We start from the raw sequence: 25,430 nt of genomic DNA, 5'->3' as shown, positions 1-25,430 counted from the left end.
ATGAAGTTACTCCCGCTCCCACTGATACCGATGGCTTCAAAACAAGCTGCCTGGCGATCATCAATGTCCGTGGAGGAACTCGTTTTATCAATGTAGGCCTCGTGCAAGTCAGGCTTGGCTTCCATAATTGGTGTGACTTGAAGCTAAAGACGAGAGCTTTAAAAGAAGCGTATGCATGTGCCCGGTCTGATTAGAGATGGCGGTGGAGTAGCCCAAAATATTTTACCATGTTTTAAGAAAGGCTAGCAGCGGCAGAAAAGGAATCATCCTGGTGGGTAGAAACAGGCTCTAGACCACAAAATTCCAGATAAACATTAGCCGGCAGCCAAGACTTTGTATTTACCCCTGGACTTATAAAAGATCTGATTTAATCTTGAAAGAAGGAAACCTTGACTAACTCAGGAATAAGAGGATTGATTATAGAAATGTAATTGACTTGAAGAAGAATACCTCTTCTTGAAAGAAGGAAGTTTCTATCATATACTTCTCCTCACCCCTATTAAATGGACTAAAACTCTTTGTTTTGGAATCCTTGTTAAAATATTCTGATTAATTATTCACACTTATTCCCTCACCTACGGCTGAAAGTTATCCATTAAGGGACATTTTTGATTTCATACAAAGCCCTTCTCCTTTTTTTAAAGCAGAAGAATTTGCACAGTTAAGAAATGTTAACCAAAATGGCATGGAAGGCAAAGAAGGAAAAGCGGATAGTTATTGTCCAGAACAGTAATAAATACATGCAGCAACAAAGACTTTGAGCTGATAAGAAATAATATTTAAAAATTGGCAAAATGAGTGTTTACGGTGATAGCGAAGTACTAAAAGTGAACGGAGAATTAGAAAAGGTAAAGACCCAGAAAGGTCTTATTGTACTTTAAAAATTTTTTGTAGTGTAAGCTTTTGGTAAGATAAGGATGAATTCTCCTTTAAGCTGAGCTCAGCTCCTAGGAATTTACATGGACCCATCTAGGTACTTTTCTTCTCCCAGTATGGAAGTGGTTTGTCATTGTTTTCTTCTGGTTGGGACACACACAACCATGTGTATGTGTACGTGTATATGTAGAAGGATGTAATACTGCTTTTATTAAATATGTTGACTGTATCTGGCCTTAGGACTGTAATAAACTCGATTGATTGCAATTGGGATGTCATTATTAATCATCATTAGTTACTGTTTATATTATTCTTATTTTTGAAACGAAATAGTGGAATTATGCTCTGCACCAAAGTATATTTCCGGTAAAGTGAATACTTTGTGGTACCCCAGAACGCAAAGCTGGTCAGTCTTAACATGCTGTATTTTGCAACTATTTTGGATACTTCTATTGGAGAGAAGCATCAGACACTTTCTTTCCAGAGACTGATCAAGTGAAGATACCAACCACTAGTTTCTATATTATCCTCTACTGAAAAATGTGCAGTTAATTGCAACCGGAGGAGGAAATCTGTGTGTCACTCTGAACACGTCCAATGACCATGCGATGAAACCTTACAGAAAAAATAAGTACATATTTATAAGTATTTACCTAACTTGCTATGTCATTTCAAAAATCAATGCCAAATTTTACTTATTCCCCTCATTTCACATAATTCCTTTTTTCTTTTGGGGTTATATCTTTTATGTTGTAAGCTTAAAGGTAGGAAAGTCGTATCTTTAATCCGTGTATGGGGCTTAGTTGAGGCTTTCAAAATTATAAATCACCGTGACCTATTCCAATCATGAACTTAGTTCTTTTAATGACGTTACTGCCACAGCTGTGCCATAAACAAGAGGCAGCAACAGCAGGTGAGGGAAGCAGAAAGCAGAAATGCCTGGAAAAAAATCTTAGCATCTGCCACTTCTAAATGTTTTCATCCTATTCTAGTTTTCCATTGTTAGAGGGCAAGGAAGGGTGATGGCTGGAGGATGAGAATAAGATGTTCTTTGGAAAGAAGAACAGAAGCCCACCACACCAGATTTTGTTCCATTTCTAATGAATATTCTTCTTATTAAACTCTTGCTAAATCAGCAGCTAAATTTAAAGTAAGACTTTCGATTATGCAAAGAGCTGACTGGGGTAGCGTACCTCGAAACTCATCATCCCCAGCCCACCCAGACTATTTCTTCACGTGTGGTCTCTACTGAGACTGGCAAAGAGGACACTCAACACCACATCTGACCATTAGAATTTGGGCAGGCAACAATGGAACAACGAACTAATCTTTCGAGGGTGAGGATAGTGACGTATTTGTTTCTAAAAGGTGTTAGTTTTAGTCTGACCAAAAAGCGTAATTAATACTTTTCAAAAGAAACGCCATTAGTAGTGTAAACGGTTTAGTACTGCTTAGTTGTGAAGATGCCTTGAGTGATTTACAGAAAGGAGGATTATGTGGCTCACATCCCCTGAAGTTTTCTTGGGGAGATGAGAGGCAGGTGTTTCCAATTTTTCAACCTAGTTTGTTGTCCTGAACTTTCTGAGAGGTGTCCCATCCGAGTCCTAACCAGAGCCAACCTTGCTTAGATTTCTGGATCGGTCATGGCCAGCTACTCCCTTGCTACTACCTGCTAAGATAAATGGCTGGCTAATATTGAACCTTGTATTAGGTTCGATTGTAACAGTTGGAAAGGACCATGGAGCCACTGTAATCTAAGCCAACCCCCTGCCCAGGGCAAGTAGTTGGACTAGATAAGGAAGAACTTGATGATTACATTCTTCAGAGTTGCTATTTCTTCATCATAACAAGTGATAGAAACTATATGTTTAAATGCAGCATTATTTTACTTTCTTGATAGCCAACCTACAACCTTGTATTGTACTGGTCTACGACTGTAAAAATTGATTGATCGATACAATCAGGTATAAGCTTTGCTGAAATAGCACCATCTACGAAATCTGACATGGCTTAAAAAAGCCGTGAGTATTTATTTCTGTGATTTTGATCCATGGTCATAACAATTCGAACCAATTTAATGGTTTTCATTAGAAATGAGGGAAGAACATTTTCTTTTTATTTCTTTGGCAGTTTGGATCATTACAGGAAAAACAATGGAGCTGTGAGCTATCAAGAAAAACTGAAGAAAAGTTTCAAATGGCAATAAAGCTGCCAAGTTTTCATTCTTTAAAAATCAGACTTGCCGTCTGGCACCATCAATATTTGTGGACAAATTACATGTTATGCTCCAGCAATACATTTTAAACTGAAACAGAGCCTCTATTTAATTTGGCAGAAAGTCCACATATTTCAAGCAAGGCTGTCATTTGATGAAGAATAGGGCAAACCCAGACTTCACGTTAGTGTTTTGCCTCATCATTAAATTGAGAAGGCAAGCAGTAAATGGTAAAAGAGAAAAATCCCTTACGTATAGATCCCTTTCAACACTTCTATGCATCGTTGCCTTCCCACTTCTAAGTTGCCTGGGCTGTCTAGTTCTTCAAAGATATTTAAGAAGAATCAGTAAAATAAACCAAGCCAGCCAGATAATCTCACAGGCAGGGGCGTCCAGGAAGACAGTAAAATAATGGTGGCCAAGGTTGCATGATTGAAGCCCCACTCTTTCTGACATTGATGTGGCTGCCATTTGTAACTCTCCCCCTCCCCAGACATCCCTGTTCACAGAGAAGCTAGAATTATACAAAATGACATTGCAAAATGAGTATTGTAGTTTATTGTTTAGTAGACTACTGCTTTACGTACTGTAAAATGATGTGGTTAATTATGAATACATGATGTTGTACACCTGAAACCCTTTGGAAGACTGGATGATAAGAAGGGTGCAAGACAGTAATTGGCAAGTAGTTTATCTGTCACTGAAGATATCGACTGATTCTGCACAATTGCAGTATGAATTTCTTTGATTTAAAGGGCAGAAGTCAAGCTGGACAAGCTGTCACAGCTCCCGCCTTCTGGAAGAGCACCCCGATACACCCAACTCCCACTTTCCGAGGGCTCCATAAGGCCCTTCATACATGGCTCTGTTCCCAGGCTTGAGTTGGGTGTTGGTGGACCCCCGTTGTGTTCTTTTGGCTGTTATGACTGTTTTCTTGTCCAGCTGTTACATTTTGTTATGTTTTCAACTGTTTTAACTGTACATCTGTTATACTGTAAGCCGCCCAGAGTCTTTTGGAATGGGCGGCTATACTAAATCTAATAAATAATAATAGCAATCATCATCATGATCATCGCCATCATCTATATGCTGCTACTTAATGGAATAAATTGGTGGAAATTCATAATTTAAGTTGATCGTCTGTATTCATGCAGAAATGTTCCTAAAATAATTCCAGACTGCTATAAAGAAGATAAAAATCATTTAAGCCCGAAACATCTTAATAGTTTCATTTATTTATAATCATAAATTTTGTTTAGGTATTAATGTTTCCATTGGATTCAATATAAATACACAGCAAAAATATGGAAACGAACTGTATCTAGTGTAGAGTGAGATGGGTATTAATTAACCATAATGAATGGAAAAATTGAGAGCAATTTTTTTCCTATTTGGGAAATCTAATTTATAACATTCATTCAAGACCCTGTATACAGTATATCTTCTCAGACATTAGTCTTCCTGAGTTGTTCCTTCCAGATAAATGAAAAGAGATGAAGCTAAATTTAACCAAAGCACCATTATCATGTTTTTTTTCAAAGAGTTTTCATGTTTTACATGAATAAAGAAACAGAAATGAAAGAGAAAATGTTTTAGAAAGCATGTGGAATTTGATACATACTAGAGGTTTAGCAGTTCAAGATCACTATAGCTAAATATTTTTTTAAAAACAGCACAATGTCAGGGTTGGCAGCTGAATTCTGCAATTCTGAACAACGCTCATGAAAATCGATGCCACAAATACGGGCAGGGGTTGCTTCTTAACGTTTACCTCTGGAGAAATATATCAAGACTGTATACTTTTGAAACAATATTGATGGTTGAATGTTTGGAACACGGCGTGTATTTCTGAGAACAGTCGCATGTGCTGGAAATTTCTGGATTTACTGTAAAAATTTTAATAACTACGGTATAAATACCATCCCTCCATTGTGGTTGCCCAAATCTTGAAGCTAGATTTGGCCTCATACGGTCTTCCCTAAGATGGCTAAAAGGAAACACATTTAAATACAGAGTTCTGAGAACCAGTAATATTTCATCATAACGTATGATACATTTGCAAACAAAAATAGGGAAAAATTGTGCTTTGCCTTCCCTCTGTGCTTGTTTTTATTTATTTTGCATTCATTGTCTATGCTTAGTGTTAAGGAATTACATAGGATGAGCAGTTTTAGTCTGCAGTGACTTCTGGTGCAAAGTACAGCCGGGTTTTACAGCATCTAGTTCCAGAACATGGACATGATGATGTTTCCCTCACCATGAAAAGAATTATTTGTGCTGGCATTTAAAAGTGGGTGAAGGCCTTGGCATACTGTGAGGTAATACCTTCAAATAAAAAGATATCTATATCCCCTACAAAGCAAGGAGCTTTTTGGCTTTGGACATCAAAGGCAAATTCCTTGGGAATTCAATGGGGAGTCCTCATGAATCCTCATGAAAACTAATCATTCTGCTGCCAGAGTTGCTGCTTCTGCATGGGGCATCTATGCCACGGGGCATCTCTGGGGAATATTTGGTGTGAAAAAAAATCAAGATGGCAGCCATCACCACACATTCACAGCCACCATCTTGGCGGTTCTGAACCCCTTTCCTGATGGCCTGCTGTGCCATGAGGGGACACCAGAATGACCATTTATGCCAACGTCTGGTTAGGGAGAGTTGTGTTTCTTTTGAAGGAGCTGAATAGCATTGAGGAAACCAGATTTTGTAAGTAGCAGCCTTGATCCAGGCAATTCAACATTTTAAATCAGTGTTGTCCAAACTTGGCCACTTTAAGATGAGTGGACTTCAACTCCCAGAAGTCCACTCATTCTGGCTGGGGAATTCTGGGAGTTGAAGTCCACTCATCTTAAAGTGGCCAAGTTTGGACAGCACTGATTTAAATGGATTCAGAATGAAAAGAACACAAAAGAATGGAAGACATTCTTTTAATTAGGAAGGATTTCATTCAATGGACTTCCGATATTAACTTCTAGCTCCTAATAGAAAGAACCCTGATGACTCATGATGAATACAGTATGCCTCCTGTAACCCTTGTACATGATGTCACATCACATCAACCTAAAATTGAGCAATATCTTTGCACATATTATCTCAGAGATCCTGAAAAGGGTCTCACTGTCTCAAATGCTCCAGGTAGAAGAGTATAAATGGTTTGATGAAATGTGTCCGTCCTTCCATTCCTCTGCTACTACACAAGATCTAAGTTACTCTCAAGCACTCGGTTGATACTTTTCACATTCCACTAACTTACAACCATTTTAAACTGTAAGCTTGCCCAGCTGATATCTTGTGTAGAGGAGTCATGCAGTTAGGAATACCTAAAACAGATGACATGTCTTTCCTGCAGGCGGTTGCCTCTGTATAATCCCACAGCATGGAGTAAAGGAATATTTTTGCTCCTAGAATATTAAAACTCTAAGCAAATTACTGTTGAAACTCAACATCAAAAAAACTAAGATTATGGCATCTGGACCCATCAATTCCTGGCAAATAGAAGGGGTAGAAATGGAAGCAGTAACAGACTTCATTTCTTTGGGCTCCAAGATCACCGCAGACGGAGACTGCAGCCATGAAATTAAAAGATGCTTGCTCCTTGGGAGGAAAGCTATGGCAAGCCTAGATAGCATATTAAAAAGCAGAGACGTCACCTTGCCGACAAAGATCCGCATAGTCAAAGCTATGGTTTTTCCAGTAGTAATGTATGGCTGTGAGAGCTGGACCGTAAAGAAGGCTGAGCGCCGAAGAATTGATGCCTTTGAACTGTGGTGCTGGAGAAGACTCTTGAGAGTCCCCTGGACTGCTAGGAGGTCAAACCAGTCAATTTTAAAGGAAATCAACCCTGACTGCTCATTGGAAGGATTGATAATGAAGCTCAAGCTCAGATACTTTGGTCACCTAATGCGAAGAGAGGAGTCTTTGGAAAAGACCCTGATGCTGGGCAAGATTGAAGGCAAAAGGAGAAGGGGACAGCAGAGGATGAGATGGTTAGATAGCATCACTGAAGCAATGAGCATGAAACTCAGGGAGGCAGTGAAGGACAGGAAGGCCTGGCGCAATATGGTTCATGGGGTCACGAAGAGTTGGACACAACTTAACGACTGAACAACAACAACAACAAAAGCAAATTACTTGCTGTCCATTCTGAAGATGTACTTCATAGATACCTATACGTCTAAGATAAAGTCTGTCTCAAGTTAAGATCAGGCTTGATTGCACAGATTACAAGTCACCCTGAGCATGAAGAGGGGTTTAAATGTAATAAGGAATAAAAATTAAACACAAAAGGACACACCCAATAATACAAAAGTGGTTTGTCATTTCCTTCTTCTGGGATGATTTTTCAAGCTCCCAGTCTAACCTACATCCCTGGATTTCCTGGTGGTCTTCCATCCAAAATTACCAGGTCTGATCCTGCAACTAAATGAACACTACGTAGACTGGCTGTATATAGTGCTGAGAAAGTATTTTGCAGGAAAAACTTTACCAAGTCAAAGGCATGCGTGTAGGTGTCTGTGCGAAAACAGTCAAGAAAGTTGCTGCATGAAAAAGGGGGGTGGAGCTTTGATCACATGATACTGGCTGCCATCTTGACTTTCATGCACCAGATTACATATAATGAAAGCAATATGTCAGTTCTGAAATAACTTAGCTGCGCTAACTTTGAATGATGGGCTGGGTTCATACAACCACCTTCAGCTTGTTTTCTCCACTTGTCTTGGAATTGCAACTCTCAGCAAGCAAGTCTTGATGGAAGGCTGGGATTCTAAATGAATTTTAACTTTCCGCACAAGAGAGATGCACAGATTAATTTAATTTTTAATTAATTTTTATTTAATTTTCTATATTGTTTTAATTGTCTGATGGTTTTTATTCTTGTTAGCTGCCCAGAGTCACTGGTCTGAGATCGGCAGCTATATAAATTAAAAAAACAAACGAAGAAACACAACAGGCTTACAGGAAATTTGAAATCCATGTCAGCAACACATTCTTCTTACTCTGGATCATTGCTTTTACCCGTGTTCGTACTGGGTAATATGACTAAATTAAATTAAATACTACCGAAAAAGGAGGAATAACCCCACAAGGGCAATAAATAAATATTGTTTCTGTATCCACCAGCTTTAAATAACTAAAATAAAATAAAAACTAGCAGCTATTGTATCTGGCTATATTTATATTGTTACGTTGATTGGAAAAAAGTGTATGGCAGCTTATTGACTACAGTAGGTGAGAAGATTTTTCCAATAATTTCAAAATCATTTCAAGCAAATGAAATGTATATACAGTGGTACCTCGGGTTACGAACGCTTCTGCTAACGAACTTTTTGGGTTACAACCAGCTCTGGCCGCAAAAGTTTACCTCGATGTGCGAACTCCGCCTCGGGATACGAACCGGATCTGCGGCCATTTTCCGCCGTGACATGTGGTCCACGGCCATTTTCTGCCCGTGCCACATGGTCTGCGGCCATTTTTCCGCCCGTTCCACGTGGTCCGCGGCCATTTTTCCACCCGTTACACGTGGTCCGCAGCCGTTTTTCCGCCCCTGACACATCGTCTGTGGACGCCGGAACGGATTAACGGTAATTACATTGAACCTTATGGGAAAATTTGCTTCGGGGTGCGACCAATTCGGGGTGCGACCAGAGTCACGGAACGAATTAAATTCGTAACCCGAGGTACCACTGTATTCTGTAACCAAAGTACAGTGAAAACTATTGTTTTAAAGACACACATGAAGGGGATCAATCATTTTATAACATCACTGCTTTAATATAAAATTCAAAAGTAAGGTTAATGTGTATTTCATATGGATCATATATATATTAATGTCATAATGCATCATAATGTATCAAACGTGTGTTCAATCAGTTTATAGTCACAGAACGATACAGGTCATCTATGAAAAGTGGATTTGCCCCAGGTAAGTTACTGACAAGTGTTTTCTCCTCTGCAGCAAATACTGTCAACATCAACGTTACAGTGTTATAAACAGATTGTATACAGAGAGAGTAGATGTAAAATGGAAAAAATGATTTCTTTAATGAAAAACCAAGGTTCTTAACCAATTAGGAACCTTGGCGCAGAGATGAATAAATTAAGTATAAAAATAATTGAGGACCCTCATCCCCACACACAAAGACAAAGTTGGGAGCACATCAAAGGAAGTGGAAGAAAAGTGTTACCCATAAGAAGCCGCCGTTTCACCCGCTTGTCCACATCAGCTACTGACGTGGCATTGAACTCAGAGCTCTCAATTGCAGCCTCATCCTTCTCTAAAACAAAGGAAGGGACAAACATGGAGCACTTGGTTAATGAGAAGCCCAGTTTTCCAGTGTGGAAGACAGTCTCTTGGCTTTGGGCAACTGAAGCATGAAAAACACGAAAACCCCATTTAGAAATCTGACTCCCTCTGAAATCCCAGACACAAACCAAAGTGTGTTGGAAGGAGGACGGGAGTGCCAGGGTGGTAAAAGGGGGTGAAAACAAAGTCATTCACCAGCCAACAAACACGTAAGAAGCTGGACTCTCACAAATAACACAGACATAAGAAAGAATGCCCCAGACAGGTGTTAATTCAGAAACATAATCTGTAACCTTTAAAGTCAACGCATTGTTAAAAAAAGAGGAAAAAAGGCAATGTAAGTATCCCAAGTGGAAAGAGGCCAGTTCTTGAACACAGAACACAGAACAGAGCTACAAGAATCCGGTGATGGATGGGCATGGAAATGTGAGCATGTCGATTAAAAAAAGAATAAATACACAAGGAACCCCAAAATGCATGCATTTAAAAAAAAATTAAATACAAAAGAAAAGAAACACAAACTTAAAAATGAAACAGTGCTGGTTGCCTGCTTGTCTATGGAACACAACTAGCTAAACATTCAGTGCTAGAAAAAAGATGTCACAGGAAGAGACTAACAATTGTTGAAGCATGCAGTGAAGCAGAAGGTGGTGTTAGCAATATGGCACCTGGCAGGTAATTTCTGACGTTTGGTATATGGACAGCTCCAGTCCAGCATTGCAGCAAATGAATGCAGTATTTCAAAATACACCCCAACCGATCCATTTGCAGGGATGAGGAGAGATGGTATGAGTAAAGGGGGTTAGCAATATGGAAAGCAGTGGCTGAGGGGTTGACGTTATATAGGACGGAGTGCTGCGTTTCGAAGGAAAAAACAAAACACGAGGGGGGACTTGTACATGCAGCAGACGTAAAATAAGAGAATAAGTCGAAGGAACAAAACCAAAATGGATTAGACAACAAGTAACGTAGGCGCCTTTGCAAACAGTTGCATCCTTGCAGTGATATCAGAATTGCAGACACCACTGAAGACAGCAAACAGGGAACAGAGAGGAGAAACACGGAGCAAAGGAATCACAGGAAGGGGAGGAAGCTGGCAGGGTTTATCTGTGGAAAGGCTACATGGCTGAGTTGTTCTAGGAAGAAACCAAGTTCTAGATGGGATCAGGCTGCAACAGAGGCTTTGGTTTGACATTTTTTTTTTCCTTTTTCTTTGCATATTTTTTTTTTTTCCAGAAGTAACGAATTAGCTTCAGATATCATACAAGACAGGCAATCAGGAACCATCACCAGAAAGCAGGAATAAAATGAAAACAAAACAAAAATACGAAAAAAGGTCTAAGAGAAAATTCTACTCAGAAGGTGGAGGAGGAGGTGAAAAAAGTGCACACACAAGCAGCAATATACAACTTACATTAGAAGAACAAAAAGTGTAACGTGATGTCATATTACATAGCGACATTGCAAAAATGGAAGGGGAAAGTACAGTTTTCAGTAGTTCAACAGTATTTAGACACGCCAGACCAAATGAAAATCATTAAAAGGTATGGGATAGGAATTTAAGCATGGTTTATTATCAGGTCCCTCAACCACATCAATACTCAAATCCCCAAGCCTTCCACAACCCAAGATTGTCCTCTGCAGTTACGCCTTATGGGAACAGTCCTGTTAGGATGATACTTAATTATTCCAAACTAGAACTATGGAGAACCCCAAAATATCCTGAACCCAGCATAGTACATCTTACTTATAATCTTAATTGGTCCCAGTTTCAAAATCAAATCTATTCATTTCACCCAAGTTAATAGTGATGAACAAACCCCAGGCCGGGAGATTTCCATGCTGGGATCAAGACCCCTGCGCTACTGTTGAAGGGAGACTCGGTTGCTTTGCTTCAATGGTATTGAACATATATATCGGCTTAATGGAATTAGACATTTTTCTACCGATGTCACTTTATTTCCTGACAGACATAGCCTACCTTTAGTTAATGCATCGACATCTAAAGACAGAATTCTGTATAAACTGTATAGTTTGTACAATCATGAAAACTGAGCTTCTATCTTGTTTGATGTTTCATGGTAAGATTTAAGTAGGAATTACTATTGGACTTTCTAACTTTCATATTCAGATTCCATTTAAAAATTAAGTAAACATGCCATCACATGTTATCTATCGGAAGTATTTTCAGGCTTGTATCAAAAACTGCCAAACCTGAGAAAAATCCAGTCATGGATTTCTGTCAGAAATAACTCATCCCTTGATATCAGCTGGGATTTAACAGAGACACTCATATCTATCTATCTATCTATCTATCTATCTATCTATCTATCTATCTATCTATCTATCTATCTATCTCTGTCTGTCTGTCTGTCTGTCTGTCTGTCACAAATCCTTAACCAACGCATTGTACTTTTATTTGCTTGCTTCCATGACATTCACAACCCAATCTTATCAAATAAGATTAAAAGTCTTTAACATATCCTTTGACACAACCCATACCCACACAATTTAAAGAGAGGTACTTACCAATGCACGTTCGGCCATCTGAATGCAGTGCGTACTTCTGATGACAACCGCACACAGGACCACTATCTGTGTCATCACATGTGTGTTGGCAGCCTCCATTTCCATAGTTACAGGTTACTAGTTATTTCCCCCAAAATATGTATATACATAGGTATGAATAAAGCAACAATAAAACCAATTAGTTGTTTCTGTGCTCCAGACACATAAAATGATTTATCATTTAGAAAGGCAATGAATATGACACTGTAACTAGATAAATATCTCCCCAACCTTCCCTGCCCAAGAGCAACAGTTTAAGAAGTTATGAGTCCCAGGGAAATGCCACTGGAAGTAAAGAACATTAAGGAATTGTGCTTCAGTCCTTTTTTATGTGGGGCTTCCACATATTCCAAACTTTGCTTACACCCATGTAAATGACAGTCCACAAGGCTCTGAGTGATGTTCAGTTCTGTTAAGACATAGACTACGTATTTGATACATATGGAGAAAGGGCCTTGAACAAAGAGGCTGCACTCTGTAAGAAAAGTAAGCTAATGCTATGAGACTGAGGTGGCAGAGAAGTTTTGCAAATAAATAAATGGCTCTTAACACCATATTTTTAACTACACACACCGACTGCCTGACGGCCTCACCTAAGTCATAATTTAAATAAGAAAGTATTCTTATTTTAATTCCATCCATTTGCAAGCTTTGCAGAAAAACATGCTTTCCTCTGCTAGGGAGGACACTGTTCTTTAGCCCAGTTCATCCAAAAAGCAATGCTCCCAAACCAAGCAGCAGAAAAAAAAATCTCAAACATGAAGTCTATTTTTACTGCTTCTTTAGATAACCAAAACATGTAGAAATAAACAAGTTTTTCAAAAAGCCTTTCATTCTTTTTATAATGTCAATGATCCTAAAGCAGGCTTTAACATCTTTTTAAATCCTGCAATCCTCCAGTTATGTTGCCTGCAACTTCTATCACTCCCAAACCCAGATGTCTCTTATCTGGTGGAGCTGGAGATGACTGAAGTTCAATTCTGAGGACACGAAGCTAGAAAAGGCTAGTTAGCAACTCCAAATGGGCAGAAGTTTCTTCTGCCCTATTAAATTAACTTGCCTAAGACAAAATTCCCTTTGGGTATTCCTGCCACGGTATCAACCTTATGGCACACAAAACTGTAGCAAAATCACTAGTACACTAAGAGTCCCTTTCTACCCTACAGTTGTGGGATTAGAAAAATAAAACTATTTCAGAAGTGTGATAAGAGTAAAGCAAATAAAGCACTTGGGAAATATACTATATACACAACTTACTTATGACATCTTATATTGTGCATCCCAATTCATGAACATGTTCATATACGTTACTTGACTTTGGGCAAAAACATCTGCAAAAGGTAAGAATTTCCAAATTGCGGTGAATCCTGAAAGCTGTAACAAAATGGTGCTGTATATTTCCCCTTCTAATGGGAGTACCCTTATTTAAGGTTCCATTCAACCAGCCTTGCTCAGTCAGCAGGCATTGGTCTTCTACCTGTTCACAAGGGGGAAAAGAGGCATGGTAGGGTTGGGTGATAAGTGTTCCAGAAAGGTCTGTGAGATCCACCTACCTCCTAGCCATCTGACACACCCAGGAACTAGGGAGAACTTAGAGCAACTGGAAGTCAGTTAAAACGGTTTCTCTCCTATTGTTTGCAATGGAGGGGAGGAGGAACAGGCCAGGGATGGAGAGATACAAGCCACTCTCCAGCCTCAGTTCAGCTCTGTCCCTCTGACATTGGATGTACTTCAACGTCCTTTGAAGTTCCATCTCATAAGGTTGCTGCTATGGGAAAATAGGAGGTGGCAGCATTATGTACACTGCCTGAGTTGTACAAAACAAACGTAGCCAGAGTAAGCAAATTAAACCAGAGACAGAAGAAGGCTTAGCAATGAGGACAGCCATCTTCAGCATAGAGCGTTCTGCTGACTCAGTGATAGATGGAGAGCACTAACTCAGTAATGGGAAAAGGGCTGAGGTCATTCTGGAGAATTTAGAATGAGGCTACCTAAGGCTGAAGACTCCAAATTAGGGATCAGATGGGATATTTCAACTTAAACTTTGCAATGATAAAGTAAAATATTTTATATTTTTCATGTATGGACGTCTATTTATTACAGCATGTCAGAGCACAAGCCCAACAGCTGTCTGTGTCTTTAAAGCAGCTGAGTCTTTTCGCAGGATCGTGGTTGCCTTCCCTTTGAAATCAGATCTTAAACTGTGCATCCATGTTACTCCAATATTCATCCAGGTCAATTTTGGTGCAAAGGATAATTTTGTTTTGAATGGGAGAGATTTATATACTAAATACATTCACTACTGGAAGATGTTCATAATCATAGAACATTTCAGCTCTAAGGAATCAGTTACATTAGCTGTAAATAGGACAGCCCCAGAAAGATTTTTTAAATAGTCTCTTAAATATTAAAGCTAGAAAAATATATGTTATAAATCTCAAGTCATTTAAGATTCCTTCATTCTTACAAGACTATCAAAATAAAAATTTAGCAGTTTGCTACAATGGGCCCTTTCTACCCTATGGCATCATGGACTTTTTGGGGTTTTTTTTGGTGCTTTCAAATCAGTTTTTGACTCCTGGTGACTGCCTGGACTAGTCCCTGTGGTTTTCTTGGCAAGGTTTTTTGGAAGTGGCTTCTCATCGCCTCCTTCCTAGGGCTGAGAGAGTGAATGGCCCAAGGTCACCCAGCTGGCTTCATGCCTAAGGCAGAACTAGAACTCCTGGTCTCCTGGTTTCTAGCCTGGGGCCTTCACCACTATGCCAAACTGGCTCTCACTATGGACTGTTCTACTCAAAGATGATTTCTTCTGCTTCTTACCCCACCATCCAATTTAAAATCCAAGAGTCAGTAAAGTAACAGAGTCATGTTCACTCATCGGGGATGCTGGGGGGTGCCAATGGCAAAATTGTGTTTTGAAACAACTCGAGGTCTTTGAAAAGTAGAAGAAACAGAAGACACAGGAATTAAACTGGCTTAGAAGGCAGCAAATGCAACAGAGAAGATTAACTAGGTTTGGGTATTATATTTTCCAACCACCATTTTGGCTTCACAGAAATGGTGATTTCAAAACTAATCCATTAAACCTACGAAATGTTTCGATCTCTGCTGCTTCTTACAGGAAAAAACCCTTCAGCAAAAAGTTCCAGTCAATGAAATCAAACTGTTTTCTTGATTTTTAGATAATAACAGCACTATGGAAAATAAAGCATATTGGACATTTGAAATTTCGTATACATCTACCTACATTTGCAATCCTTCTGGTTTTTGGCAAGTTCAAAGCCAGGCCTACATTCACAGGCAACCCCACCTTTGGGTGTCTCCCGGCAGATATGTTCACACCCATGATCTTTGTTCATGCAGTTCATACCCTCTGGGGAAAAAAAAGAGAAAAAAATGAAGATGTTCTAAGAACAATCCGAACAACAATAAATTCTCAGCAGTCGTAAGGATTTGCTGTCTCCTCTCACAATACTGAAAATAGTACTCAGAGATCTTTGCTGGCCCCAAGAACATCGCTAACGGTTTATGTCCACTGAATGAATATTCACCAATTATTTTTTAATAAGTTCTCCATTACCAAGTCCGGGTCCATACTGCATTTTAATACTCCAACATTTAAACAATTTGGTAACAGTTTTAAAAAACCATATCCATTGTAACTTAAAATATCAGATAGAACATTCTTGAGAGCCAGCTTGATGTGGTGGTGAAGGCGCTGGCCGAGAAACCAGGAGACTGTGAGTTCTAGTCCCACCTTAGGCATGAAAGCCAGCTGGGTGACGTTGGGTCCATCACTTTCTCTCATCCCAACCCACCTCACAGGGTTGTTGTTGTGAGGAAAATAGAAGGCAGGAGCATAAGGTATGTTTGCTGCCTTGAGTTTTATATACAAAAGACAGGACATAATCACAACAACCGCAACATATTCCTCAGAGATATGGAAATCCATCTACTGGGTTTGTAAATGTTGATATATTTCTTGCCAAAATTTCCATATCAAGCTGGGGGTAGAAAGAAGGGTTGTAGTTCTGTATTAGTTTTATCTTCCACTCACAACGAATGTGCTGAGGAGGAATTTTCCATCACAGAGCTTTGGGGAGGGGTAAGATGTTCAACAGGCTGGCTGCTTTTCTCCATTCCAAGAGCAGGAAGATTGACAGTAATTTGGGGGAGCTGGTGAAATCTGGGAGGGTATATTTGCTTGAAATGGGCTGGATGTTCCAGTTACTCTACCCCAGTAGAACAACCACCAGATATTCTTGAACTGTCGGGCATCATGGAGAGACAAAGCTATTTATTTAGTTTCACCTTTCCAATTTTTGTTTTAAGGAAAATATATGTAAAAAGCCCAACTCATCCTTTCCCAGGAGGAAAGAGAACTAAAAGAGCATATATTTGTCAAAATATTCTGTAACAGTCTCTTTCCCTCTCCCTACCTACTGATCTCATACCAGGTGGCAGAAGCTAAGCCGTCCTGACTAATATTTGGGTGGGACTACTACCAGGATTACAGGCTAGACTGGAAAATAAAATTGTACATGGAGATATCCATGTAGTCACCAAGAGTCAAGCTCCACTTGAGGGAGGCTTTACTTTTTTATATAGAACATAAAACCAACAGACAGACACATTTACTCTGAGAGAGGCACATCCTGCAGGAGCTCAATTTCAGAACGTGCAAAATCACGTTCAATCAAAAATGAAGAATGGCACAAAAGAAAAATACATATAATTTGAGCAACAACAGTTCAATGAGACAATCCCATTCATTAATATTAATTATTCATATCTGTGTTTCCATATTAATATTGTCCTATCAGGCTAAAGTCGGGTTTGATGTGAATCTCAAATATTGGGAACTCTTTATGGAATGACTGGAACAATTTAGACCTGAAGGTTTGAAAGGCAGAAAATTAACCAGAAGAACAAAGTTTACTGTTTAAATGTTGCCACTTACCCCAAGAAGTAAATATTTTACCCTGAGAATGTGGGACACCAAGAGAAAAGGAATGGCTTTTAAGGAAGGAGTGAATGCTACGTAGTTAGGGTGAAAAAATATATGGGTTGGGGCTAGGCCTGCATTTAATTGAGTAAATCCCAACATTTCACTGAGGTAGAAATTCTGGCTCCTAAATCATTTATATTGTGCTTTTTTTCAGCTCCACTGTTTCTCTTATTTGCTGCTTTCTCAGTTCTTGGATGAACCCAGTAAGTCATCCCATCTAATTCGGGATTGCACTGGTGGAACGACACTGTAACACCGTATGGCCAATAATCTTTGGCTAGATGACAAAAGCAACTGAAAGCAAGATAAATATACGAGTAAAAAGTTTTGCAAAGCAATTCAAACACCCGACAAGAGAGGTTTTGTCTGTTTCTTTTCTTCTCTCTTCCTAGGCACATCCTATCTGGGCTGCCATAACTGGGCTGACCACTAGAGGACAGCAAAGAGAAAGAGAAAAATGTGAATTCACTGCTGCCATCTAGTAATCCTCCAGATTTTGCAGCTCAGATAACAATATGCCTATCTCCTCTCATTTCGCACCGCTTGAAATTTAGCTTCCACTCAGCAGAGGAATATAGAAAGATACTTTGGATCTGCTCGTATTATTTAGTTATCTAGCCTGGTGTTTTCTATTCTGATTGTTGGAAATCTTTTTTGCTTTTTGATTCTGCCAAACTTCTGTTACATCCTATCCCGTCTTTTTTAGTGGATGCTCTACACCAGTGTTGTCCAAACTTGGCCACATGCTGGCTGGGGAATTCTGGGAGTTGAAGTCCACTCATCTTAAAGTGGCCAAGTTTGGACAGCACTGCTCTACACATTGAATCTGGGGCCTTTGGTGTGGAAAGTGTATTATTACTGAATCCATGCAAATTACAAAAAGACTGACTGAGCAATCAGACTGATACCAAAGAGTACATGCTTGTCTAAACCAAAAACTACAAAAGTCTCCCCATGAAGGCAACCTTTTCAGTTTTTCTTGTCCTGCTGTGCCGTCTTTACTGCAAAACTTGTTTTTGATCTCAACAGAGCTATTTTAGCACCTCTGCTTGAGTTGATTTTTACAGGGCTGCGTGTGTGTACTAACTTCCAAAATTGATGAGATCATAAGTTGAGTGAAAGGTGACAATTCTGCAAGTGCAGGGAAAGGCTGGATGCATAAGAGTGGGGAGCTCGCGAAGGGTGAAAATGTTTGCTACCTCACTGGCCTAGGACAATGTTATTTCTTCTTCAAATCTTGAGACCTACATTTTACAGGAGATGCATAGGGCAATCAGGTCACCAAATACTTGGGGCACAACCCAGAATGATGGTCTCCTCTATGCGTTATATCCATTTCCACAGAACTTGCAAAGAGCTATTCCATATGGATTGTATTTGTAGCTATTTATCCTTTAGTAATGTTGAGAAAGAGTATCCCAATGTTATCTGACAATGAACTATAATCAGAAAAGGATAAGTTGCCCAAGTTATTATACATTGCCAAGTAGGTCTATGATCAATAATAATAATTTAATCATTGCCGAGAAATTATTTGTAATGATGGCTAAGAAACGTCAGTGGGGGAGGTTCCCTCTTCTGGGTGTAATCTTTTGGGCACGTGGAGAGGCACTAACTGATTCATAAATCAAGGGAGAAGAATTGCTGTGGCATGTTGGAATTATCCTTCTCTGGGCTTGCTGCACATCAAAATGCCAGTCTTGACTGGTACTTGGTCTGGCCAGGGAGAGTCTCAGCCATTCCCCTGCACCCCGTGTGAGCCTATCTTCAATTCACATGTCCACATGTGGCAGGCAAACTACCCTGCTTGATCCTTATTATTCTCCAATCATGATTTGGTTGACAAACTCTGAAAATAGCAACCCATTTAATAATTGGTGCCAGCCAAAAGGGATGAAGTTTTAGCAGTATCACTTGCTCTAGTGCCTTGCCCAGTGAGGATTAGTGACTCTTCAATCATCAGGCAAAATATTGAGTGACGGTACTTGAGCAATCTTACCCTATTTGTTGATTCAGGGGAGTGAATCAAACTGAGCTCAGTTTTGTGCTTAAACCATGATGTTAAGGGCAATGAAAAGGCAATATTTGTTTGATCTTCCTGCATCTGCAGATTGCCATCCAGAGGTCCTGCTTAAAGTGACCTGGACCCCATCAGGGAGTGACGAACCAGAAGAAGGAGCTGTGAGGAATTTGCTGGGCATCTGGAGGATGCAGTCCCTCAGAATTACTCAAGGTTAAATATTAATTGGACAAGAGAGCCTTCCCTACTGAAGTGTCCAGAACAAGGAATCTCATGCGCTGTTTCTAATACAGTATTGTTTCTGGTATTCCTGGGGGACCACTATCTATTCTATCTCATCCTTGGTATAGAGGTGACTTTTGATGCAGAATAATAGCCCTGATTGCTCTTGAAATCTGGGTATCATTTCTCTATTTCCAATACCCTCCTGGGCTGCCATCCAACATGGTTGGAAGGTGGACCTTTCTTCTGAAGGAGCCCTAAACTGACCTCCCATTTTGGAATATCTTTGGATTTATCTGCATTCCTTAAGGACTTCTTTTTTAGGGTGACTTCCTATTAAATCTACAAGGCTAGGAAGAATCCCGGGTTCTTTCTCTTCACAGATATCTTCTTTCTCTGCCTTTGCTTTACAGTGCGCTCTGTTAGTTACTCCTACTATCCTAGTCTCCTCCACAGCTCCTTCCCTTTTAATCCAATCACTAGTATTTGGAAAATCAGTTCCAATTACCAGCTTACAAGGCAATTTAAGGATTACCCCTATTACCATGACTTTGCTCACAGTTCATGGCCTGTATCCTTGCCTTGACCAGTGTGCTCAAAAACACCCGTAAGGGGCTCTTTCCCTATATATACTGCTCCCATTACTAAGATGTACTAAGGACTATCTACTTCCTGTATCCACAAGACCTTGAACAGCTACCCTATTAACTTTGGCTGGGACCATGATTTGGATCCCCAGGGATACGTGAATCTGATATCCCTTTTCTATTCTGATTTTGACAGTCTGGACAAATGTTCTCTTTCCACAGATAACAGGTATAGTTCTCTCCATTCCCCACTGTTTTCCTTTTCTTTGGGATGAAGGCTTCTTCATCCCTTCACCTTTCTCTTTGAACTCAATCAGTTATTTTTTAAATTTCCTAGGACAAATTTATTAATCTCTTTTTCTACCTCTGGAAGTACTTTCCTTCCAGTTATCTTCTGTCCTTTTTACGACTAGGTAATTCTCTGCCAACTCTACAGCCCGTTGGCCAGTTTCCGGGTAGTGTTCTTGCACCCAAAATCATACATTGGTAAGAAGTACATTTAAGAATTGCTCTAGTATCACATCTTCTATTGCTTCATCCTAAGTCTTTCCCTCTGGCTGTAGCCATTTTCTACTCCAATCAGCTGATCTTGCTCATAATTCATGTACAGGTAGTCCTCAAGTTATGACCATTCATTCAGCGACTATTCAAAGTTAGAATGGTGCTGAACCAAGGGACTTGCGACCACTACTCAAAGTTCCAGCTGCTGCAGCACCCGCGCAGTCACATGAACAAAATTTGGGTGCCTGACAACCAGCTTGCACTTATGACCAGCTGCAGCATCCCACAGCCAAGGGATCGCCATTTGCAACCTTCCCTGCTGGGTCCCCCCAAGCAAAGTGAACGGGAAGCAGGCAAGGAAGGTCACAAACTGCTGGGGTAAGTATCCCTTCTGCCTTTCTCTGCTCACATGCACCGCGCCCTCCTTCCCTTCACTTGCACATACCCCCCACCCTCTTTCCCTGGCTTCCCTGTGATTGCACACGCATGTGCATATCCCACACCCTCTTTCCACAGTTTCCATGAGATCACATGCACCCTGCGCCCTCTTTCCATGGCCTCCCTGTGATTGCATGCACACACACCAATGCCCTCTTTCCACGTCCTCCCTGCGATTGCATGCACCCCATACCTCCTTTCCTTGGCCTCCCTGCGCTCACGCACATGCACGCACCCCACACCCTCTTTCCCTGGCCTCCCTGCAATCACCCCCACCCTCCTTCCACAGCCTCCCTGCGATTGCACACACACATACGTATCTTGCACCTTCTTTCCCCAGCCTCCCCGCGATCGCATGCACCTCGCGCCCTCATTCCCCAGCTTTTCTGAGCTCACGCAGCACCGAGCACCCCGATTCGCATGCAGCCTGCGCCAGGCCTCCCAGGGCCTCCCCCACCAACCTGCGGCACCCCTGCTCTCCTTCCCTGAGACTCCCTCTGCTTCCCGCTTAATGACCCGTCTTGGGTTACAATGACAACCGGGACTGCCTGGATTGCTGCCTCTAAGTGATGCAGTCACGTGGCAACTGCATTACTTAGTGATGGCAATCCCGGTCCCAATTGTAGTTGTAACTCAAGGACTAACACGTACCCCTTCCCTGGCATCATAGGTATAACTTCTAAACCTTTGTCAATATGTGAAAGGAGTGACATGTACATATTTATGTAAATATGTACATATTTACATCACAAACAATATTTGTTACATATTTGTATAACAATAATGCATTACCTCCCTAGCTTACCATTAATAAGCTCTTAAGGCCCTGCCTGTTACGTTGGGGGCCAATCGAGCTAGCCGTTCATCTTTAAGCCATTTACACAAGGTAGCAACCCACTCAAACCTAGTAAAAAATATGCTTCAATGTCTTCCTCCTCTGTTAACTTTGCTATTTTTATATCTTTGAGACCACCTCCGCTCTCTACCTGTTCAGTAGCGGTTGAAAAGGAAGGCACCTCTCTCTGAGCCTGGACTCCCTTTACTAGATCCAGCAATCCCCTAAACTCTTCTCTATGTGCCTCCCTCTCGTGCCTTCCCCACTGCAGCGGATCCTTCCGGTCACCCTCCCTCCAAATTCCCTCATCTTCATCTTTCTAGATCAGTGTTGTCCAAACTTGGCCACTTTAAGATGAGTGGACTTCAACTCCCAGAATTCCCCAGCCAGCCAGGCTGGCTGGGGAATTCTGGGAGTTGAAGTCCACTCATCTTAAAGTGGCCAAGTTTGGACAACACTGTTCTAGATGAACGGAGCCCTTTCTTCCTGTTGTTGCTTTAGCATGTCTGTAACAATATTAGCCCAACCATCAGGATCTAACCCCTTTTCTAATGGTTCCAACCTTCCCTTTGACTTAAGATTGGGTGATGCTGGACATCTGCTTCCACACAAGAAGCGGTGCCCTTGGCATCAAGAGGAGCAGCAGTATCCTGTCTTTTCCATCTCCAATTGCTTAGCATATGCTCTGATTTGCCCTTTTGTTTCTGAGGCCAATAAGCTAGTCAGTGCCTGCAAGGTGTGAGAGCTACGTGGACCAAATTCTCTCCCTCTAACAGCCAATTCTTTTTTCTTCTTCATTCACAGTAACTTATAGGTCTCTTTGAGACTGAGGCAATTCCAACTCTGCCACCAGTTGTCACGGCTTCTTTTTTTGCACCACTAAAAACCAGATTGACCTAGACTCAATAGACACAAAGCATTGTAAACTGGGACAATTTGCTGGTTTACTGGTTCTCCCATCAGTGGCTGGGGGCGGGGGGGGGGGGCTTTTATTTTACAAAAGGAAAGCTTACAAATAAAAGAAAGGAAGTGAAAGACTACTGTAGAAATGAACCTATCTACATTATATTTTTTTTAAAGTCTAATTTCACTAAATTCTCATCTCTTTCTATTCTATATCTCTAATATATTTGCTTACGGCTGACTTCTGTATTTCTGTGATCTTAATCCCTGAATATCTCTATTGCCACTCCCTATAGAGCTACCCGTCTTTTTCTACAGAGTTAAATCTGCCCTTTATCTTTTTTAGTTTCTGATTTCTATTTCTGTTCTAGCGGAGGTGTAGCACAACCAGAGCTTCTGGTTGCGAGATTTTGTTATTAGAGCCAACCTCAGTAAAAGTAATTCTAGTCTTCCTGGGAGGTGATTTCCTGGTCACCTCCCAGGAGTGGGGCTGACATTGAGTGAGGAGGTGGTCCTGGTGGTCTCGAAGGAGGTGATGGTTATACCCTTCTCAAGAAACCATTGCTCGGCTCACCAGTCCTAGATCCTAACAACCCATGTCCAACCATGCCTTTGGGGGAAGGTGGTTGAGAAAGTGGTAATTCTGCCTTTGCCAAGGGTTCTGGAGGAAATGAATTATCTGGATCCTTTTCACTCTGGTTCAGGCCTGAGCATAAAACGAAGACCACCCTGATCACTCTTGTGGATGACTTGTACTGGGGTCAGGATAAAGGAAATGCAATCCTCCTGGTCCTGCTTGATTTCTCAGCTGCAGCACCATCAATCACAGTATCCTTCTGGACCCGCATTGAGAACTGGGAGTGAGAGACACCATTTTATAGATGGTTCTCTTCCTTCCTTAGAGGGCGATTCCAGTCAGTGTAGTTGGGGAAGTGTAGAACAGGGCATGACTTTCTCTTCCCTTTTACTTAACATCTGTGTGAAGCCCCAGGAGAAGGCACCTGGTGGCATGGGGACAGGTATCATCTACATGGTGATAGTGCCTTGTTATACATCTCAGCTGGAGGCACCACAGGAGATGTGATCAGGTTTCTGTCCTGACACCTGCAGGCTGTCAGGTCTGGATGTGGATAGATTCAGCTTCAATCCCTGCAAGATGGAGTGGTTCTTGGTTCAGAAACCTTCCAATTCCAGGATTATTCCTTCTTTGGTCCTGGACTGGGTCGTGCTTCTTTGTGCAGAACTGGTCTGTAATATGGGAGTCCTGGATTTATAACTCTTGCTCAAGGACCAGGTGGCAGCTGTAGCTAGGAGGGCCTCTAGCCCTGCTTCATCTTGTGCAGTTACGATCTTTCCTGGATCAGGAGGTCCTGTTCATGACCAAGTCATACCTTGGCTCGACTATTTTGTTTGGACTATTGCAATGCCCTGGGGCTGTCCTTGAAGACCATTCAGAAGATGCAGTTGGTCCAGAATGGAGCAGCTTGGGTAGTTATGAGTACTAGTCAGTTTACACATGTAATGCCACTACTCTGAGAATTGCACTTTTCTGTGCTGGCATGTCTGGTTCTAGGCAGCCAATTAGCAGGCTATAAATCTGGCACAGGGTAGAGTATTGCAGCTAGCTGGAGTAAAAAAATCCTTTTGCAATATCTGTGAGGACAGATTGTACTTGTGATCAGACAGGCAAACAGGGATCAAGCAAGCTATCGATCAGGCAATGAATTCAAAGAAGTAAGAGGTGAGGTCAGAGAAAATCCAAGGTTCAAAACACTGCAACACAGGATATTCACAGGCAATGTGTTGAGTTTTTGATAAGTTGTTCTCAGCCTTGTCCAAAGGGACTGAATGCCATAAATAAAACACCCTGAGCTTTATCCAGTACATAGCTAAGACTCATTGAGCTCCAGAGTCTGCTCTCCTTTTAGCACTTATATGCCTCTTGACTAGCTTCACCTCAGATCTGTGAAGTTCAACTCTCTGGTTCTGGATCTTCAGCAAGCCTAGGACTAAGTGCCTGACCTAGTCTGAGTTACTGTCAGAGGGTGCAGGCAAGGAGACCTGTGACCTTGCTGAGACTGTCAGAATGGGGTCACTGGCTCCAGGACTGCTGGAATCTCCATCAAGGATTGCTGCTACTTGATGCTTCTGGCTCCATTTCCTCCCCATCTGAAGGATGTCTGCATAACATGCACTGGTAACTGGTTGGCATCTAGGTGTAATTCAAGGGGCGGGTGGTCACCTTTAAATATCTTTATAGGACGTGGATATCTTCAGGACCACCTTCTCCCAGCCTTTGCCCACCCAGTAAGAACTAAGAAACTGACATTCCTTATGGAATGTCATCTACAGGGGCCTTGGGGATGGGACTTCTCTCTCCCTGCCACTCTTCTCTGGAATACTCCAGAGATCAGATTGTCCCTTACACTTTTGGCCATTAAGACTATTAAGACTGGCCTATTTCAGCAAGTCTTTGACACCTGAAGCATGGAGTGGTTCCTTCTTGCAGGAGAATGTTTGCTGCTCTGTGATTTTCTGCTTTGTTGGATTACTGTAGTATTGTTATCACAACTTTTATGTGCAATGCACATAAAAATAGGCAGGGTGTTGATTGCATTACCATAGTTGCTATTTTGACTTCTTTTGACTAACCCTACCCATACTTCTGTTAGTAAATATGTAGCTACATAAATAAATAAACGAGCCTCTTCCAACCTGCAGTAGGTCATCATTTGACATCCAAACTTGCTGGAAAGTTTGGCAATGCAATATAATTTTCTTTGCCATAATACAGAAGTGATTTGCCCTTGCTTTTTTGTGTAATTAATCCTGGAGTTACTTCTCAGAGGGCTGACATGCAGACCTCCATCTGCTCTCCCTCCCCACTATGGATTTCTCCTAGTTTTATTCCTTCCTTAACCAGGAATGGTGACCTTACTGGCTCGCACTGGCT

The 25,430-nt window shown here is 41.1% G+C and overlaps 1 protein-coding gene across 2 annotated transcripts in view; it reads right to left on the bottom strand.

The window, feature by feature from the left end:
• SCUBE1 (signal peptide, CUB domain and EGF like domain containing 1) overlaps positions 1-25,430 on the bottom strand; it is a 200,010-nt gene that overhangs the window by 68,221 nt on the left and 106,359 nt on the right. Inside the window, exons 5-7 of one of the 2 annotated variants that reach the window (XM_088151777.1) lie at positions 15,211-15,336; positions 11,925-12,041; positions 9,277-9,366 (exon numbers count right to left, since the gene is read on the bottom strand). In XM_088151777.1, the coding sequence (XP_088007903.1) occupies positions 9,277-9,366; positions 11,925-12,041; positions 15,211-15,336 (333 nt within the window). The remainder of the gene's footprint in view (positions 1-9,276; positions 9,367-11,924; positions 12,042-15,210; positions 15,337-25,430) is intronic. The other variant, XM_088151848.1, reaches the window with a different exon arrangement.

Source organism: Python bivittatus, unplaced genomic scaffold, assembly GCF_059951505.1.
Source record: "Python bivittatus isolate LINGU-HERP-01145 unplaced genomic scaffold, Pbiv_v1 ctg000010_np1212, whole genome shotgun sequence".
NCBI lineage: Eukaryota > Metazoa > Chordata > Lepidosauria > Squamata > Pythonidae > Python > Python bivittatus.
This window is presented reverse-complemented; position numbering and strand designations above follow the sequence as displayed.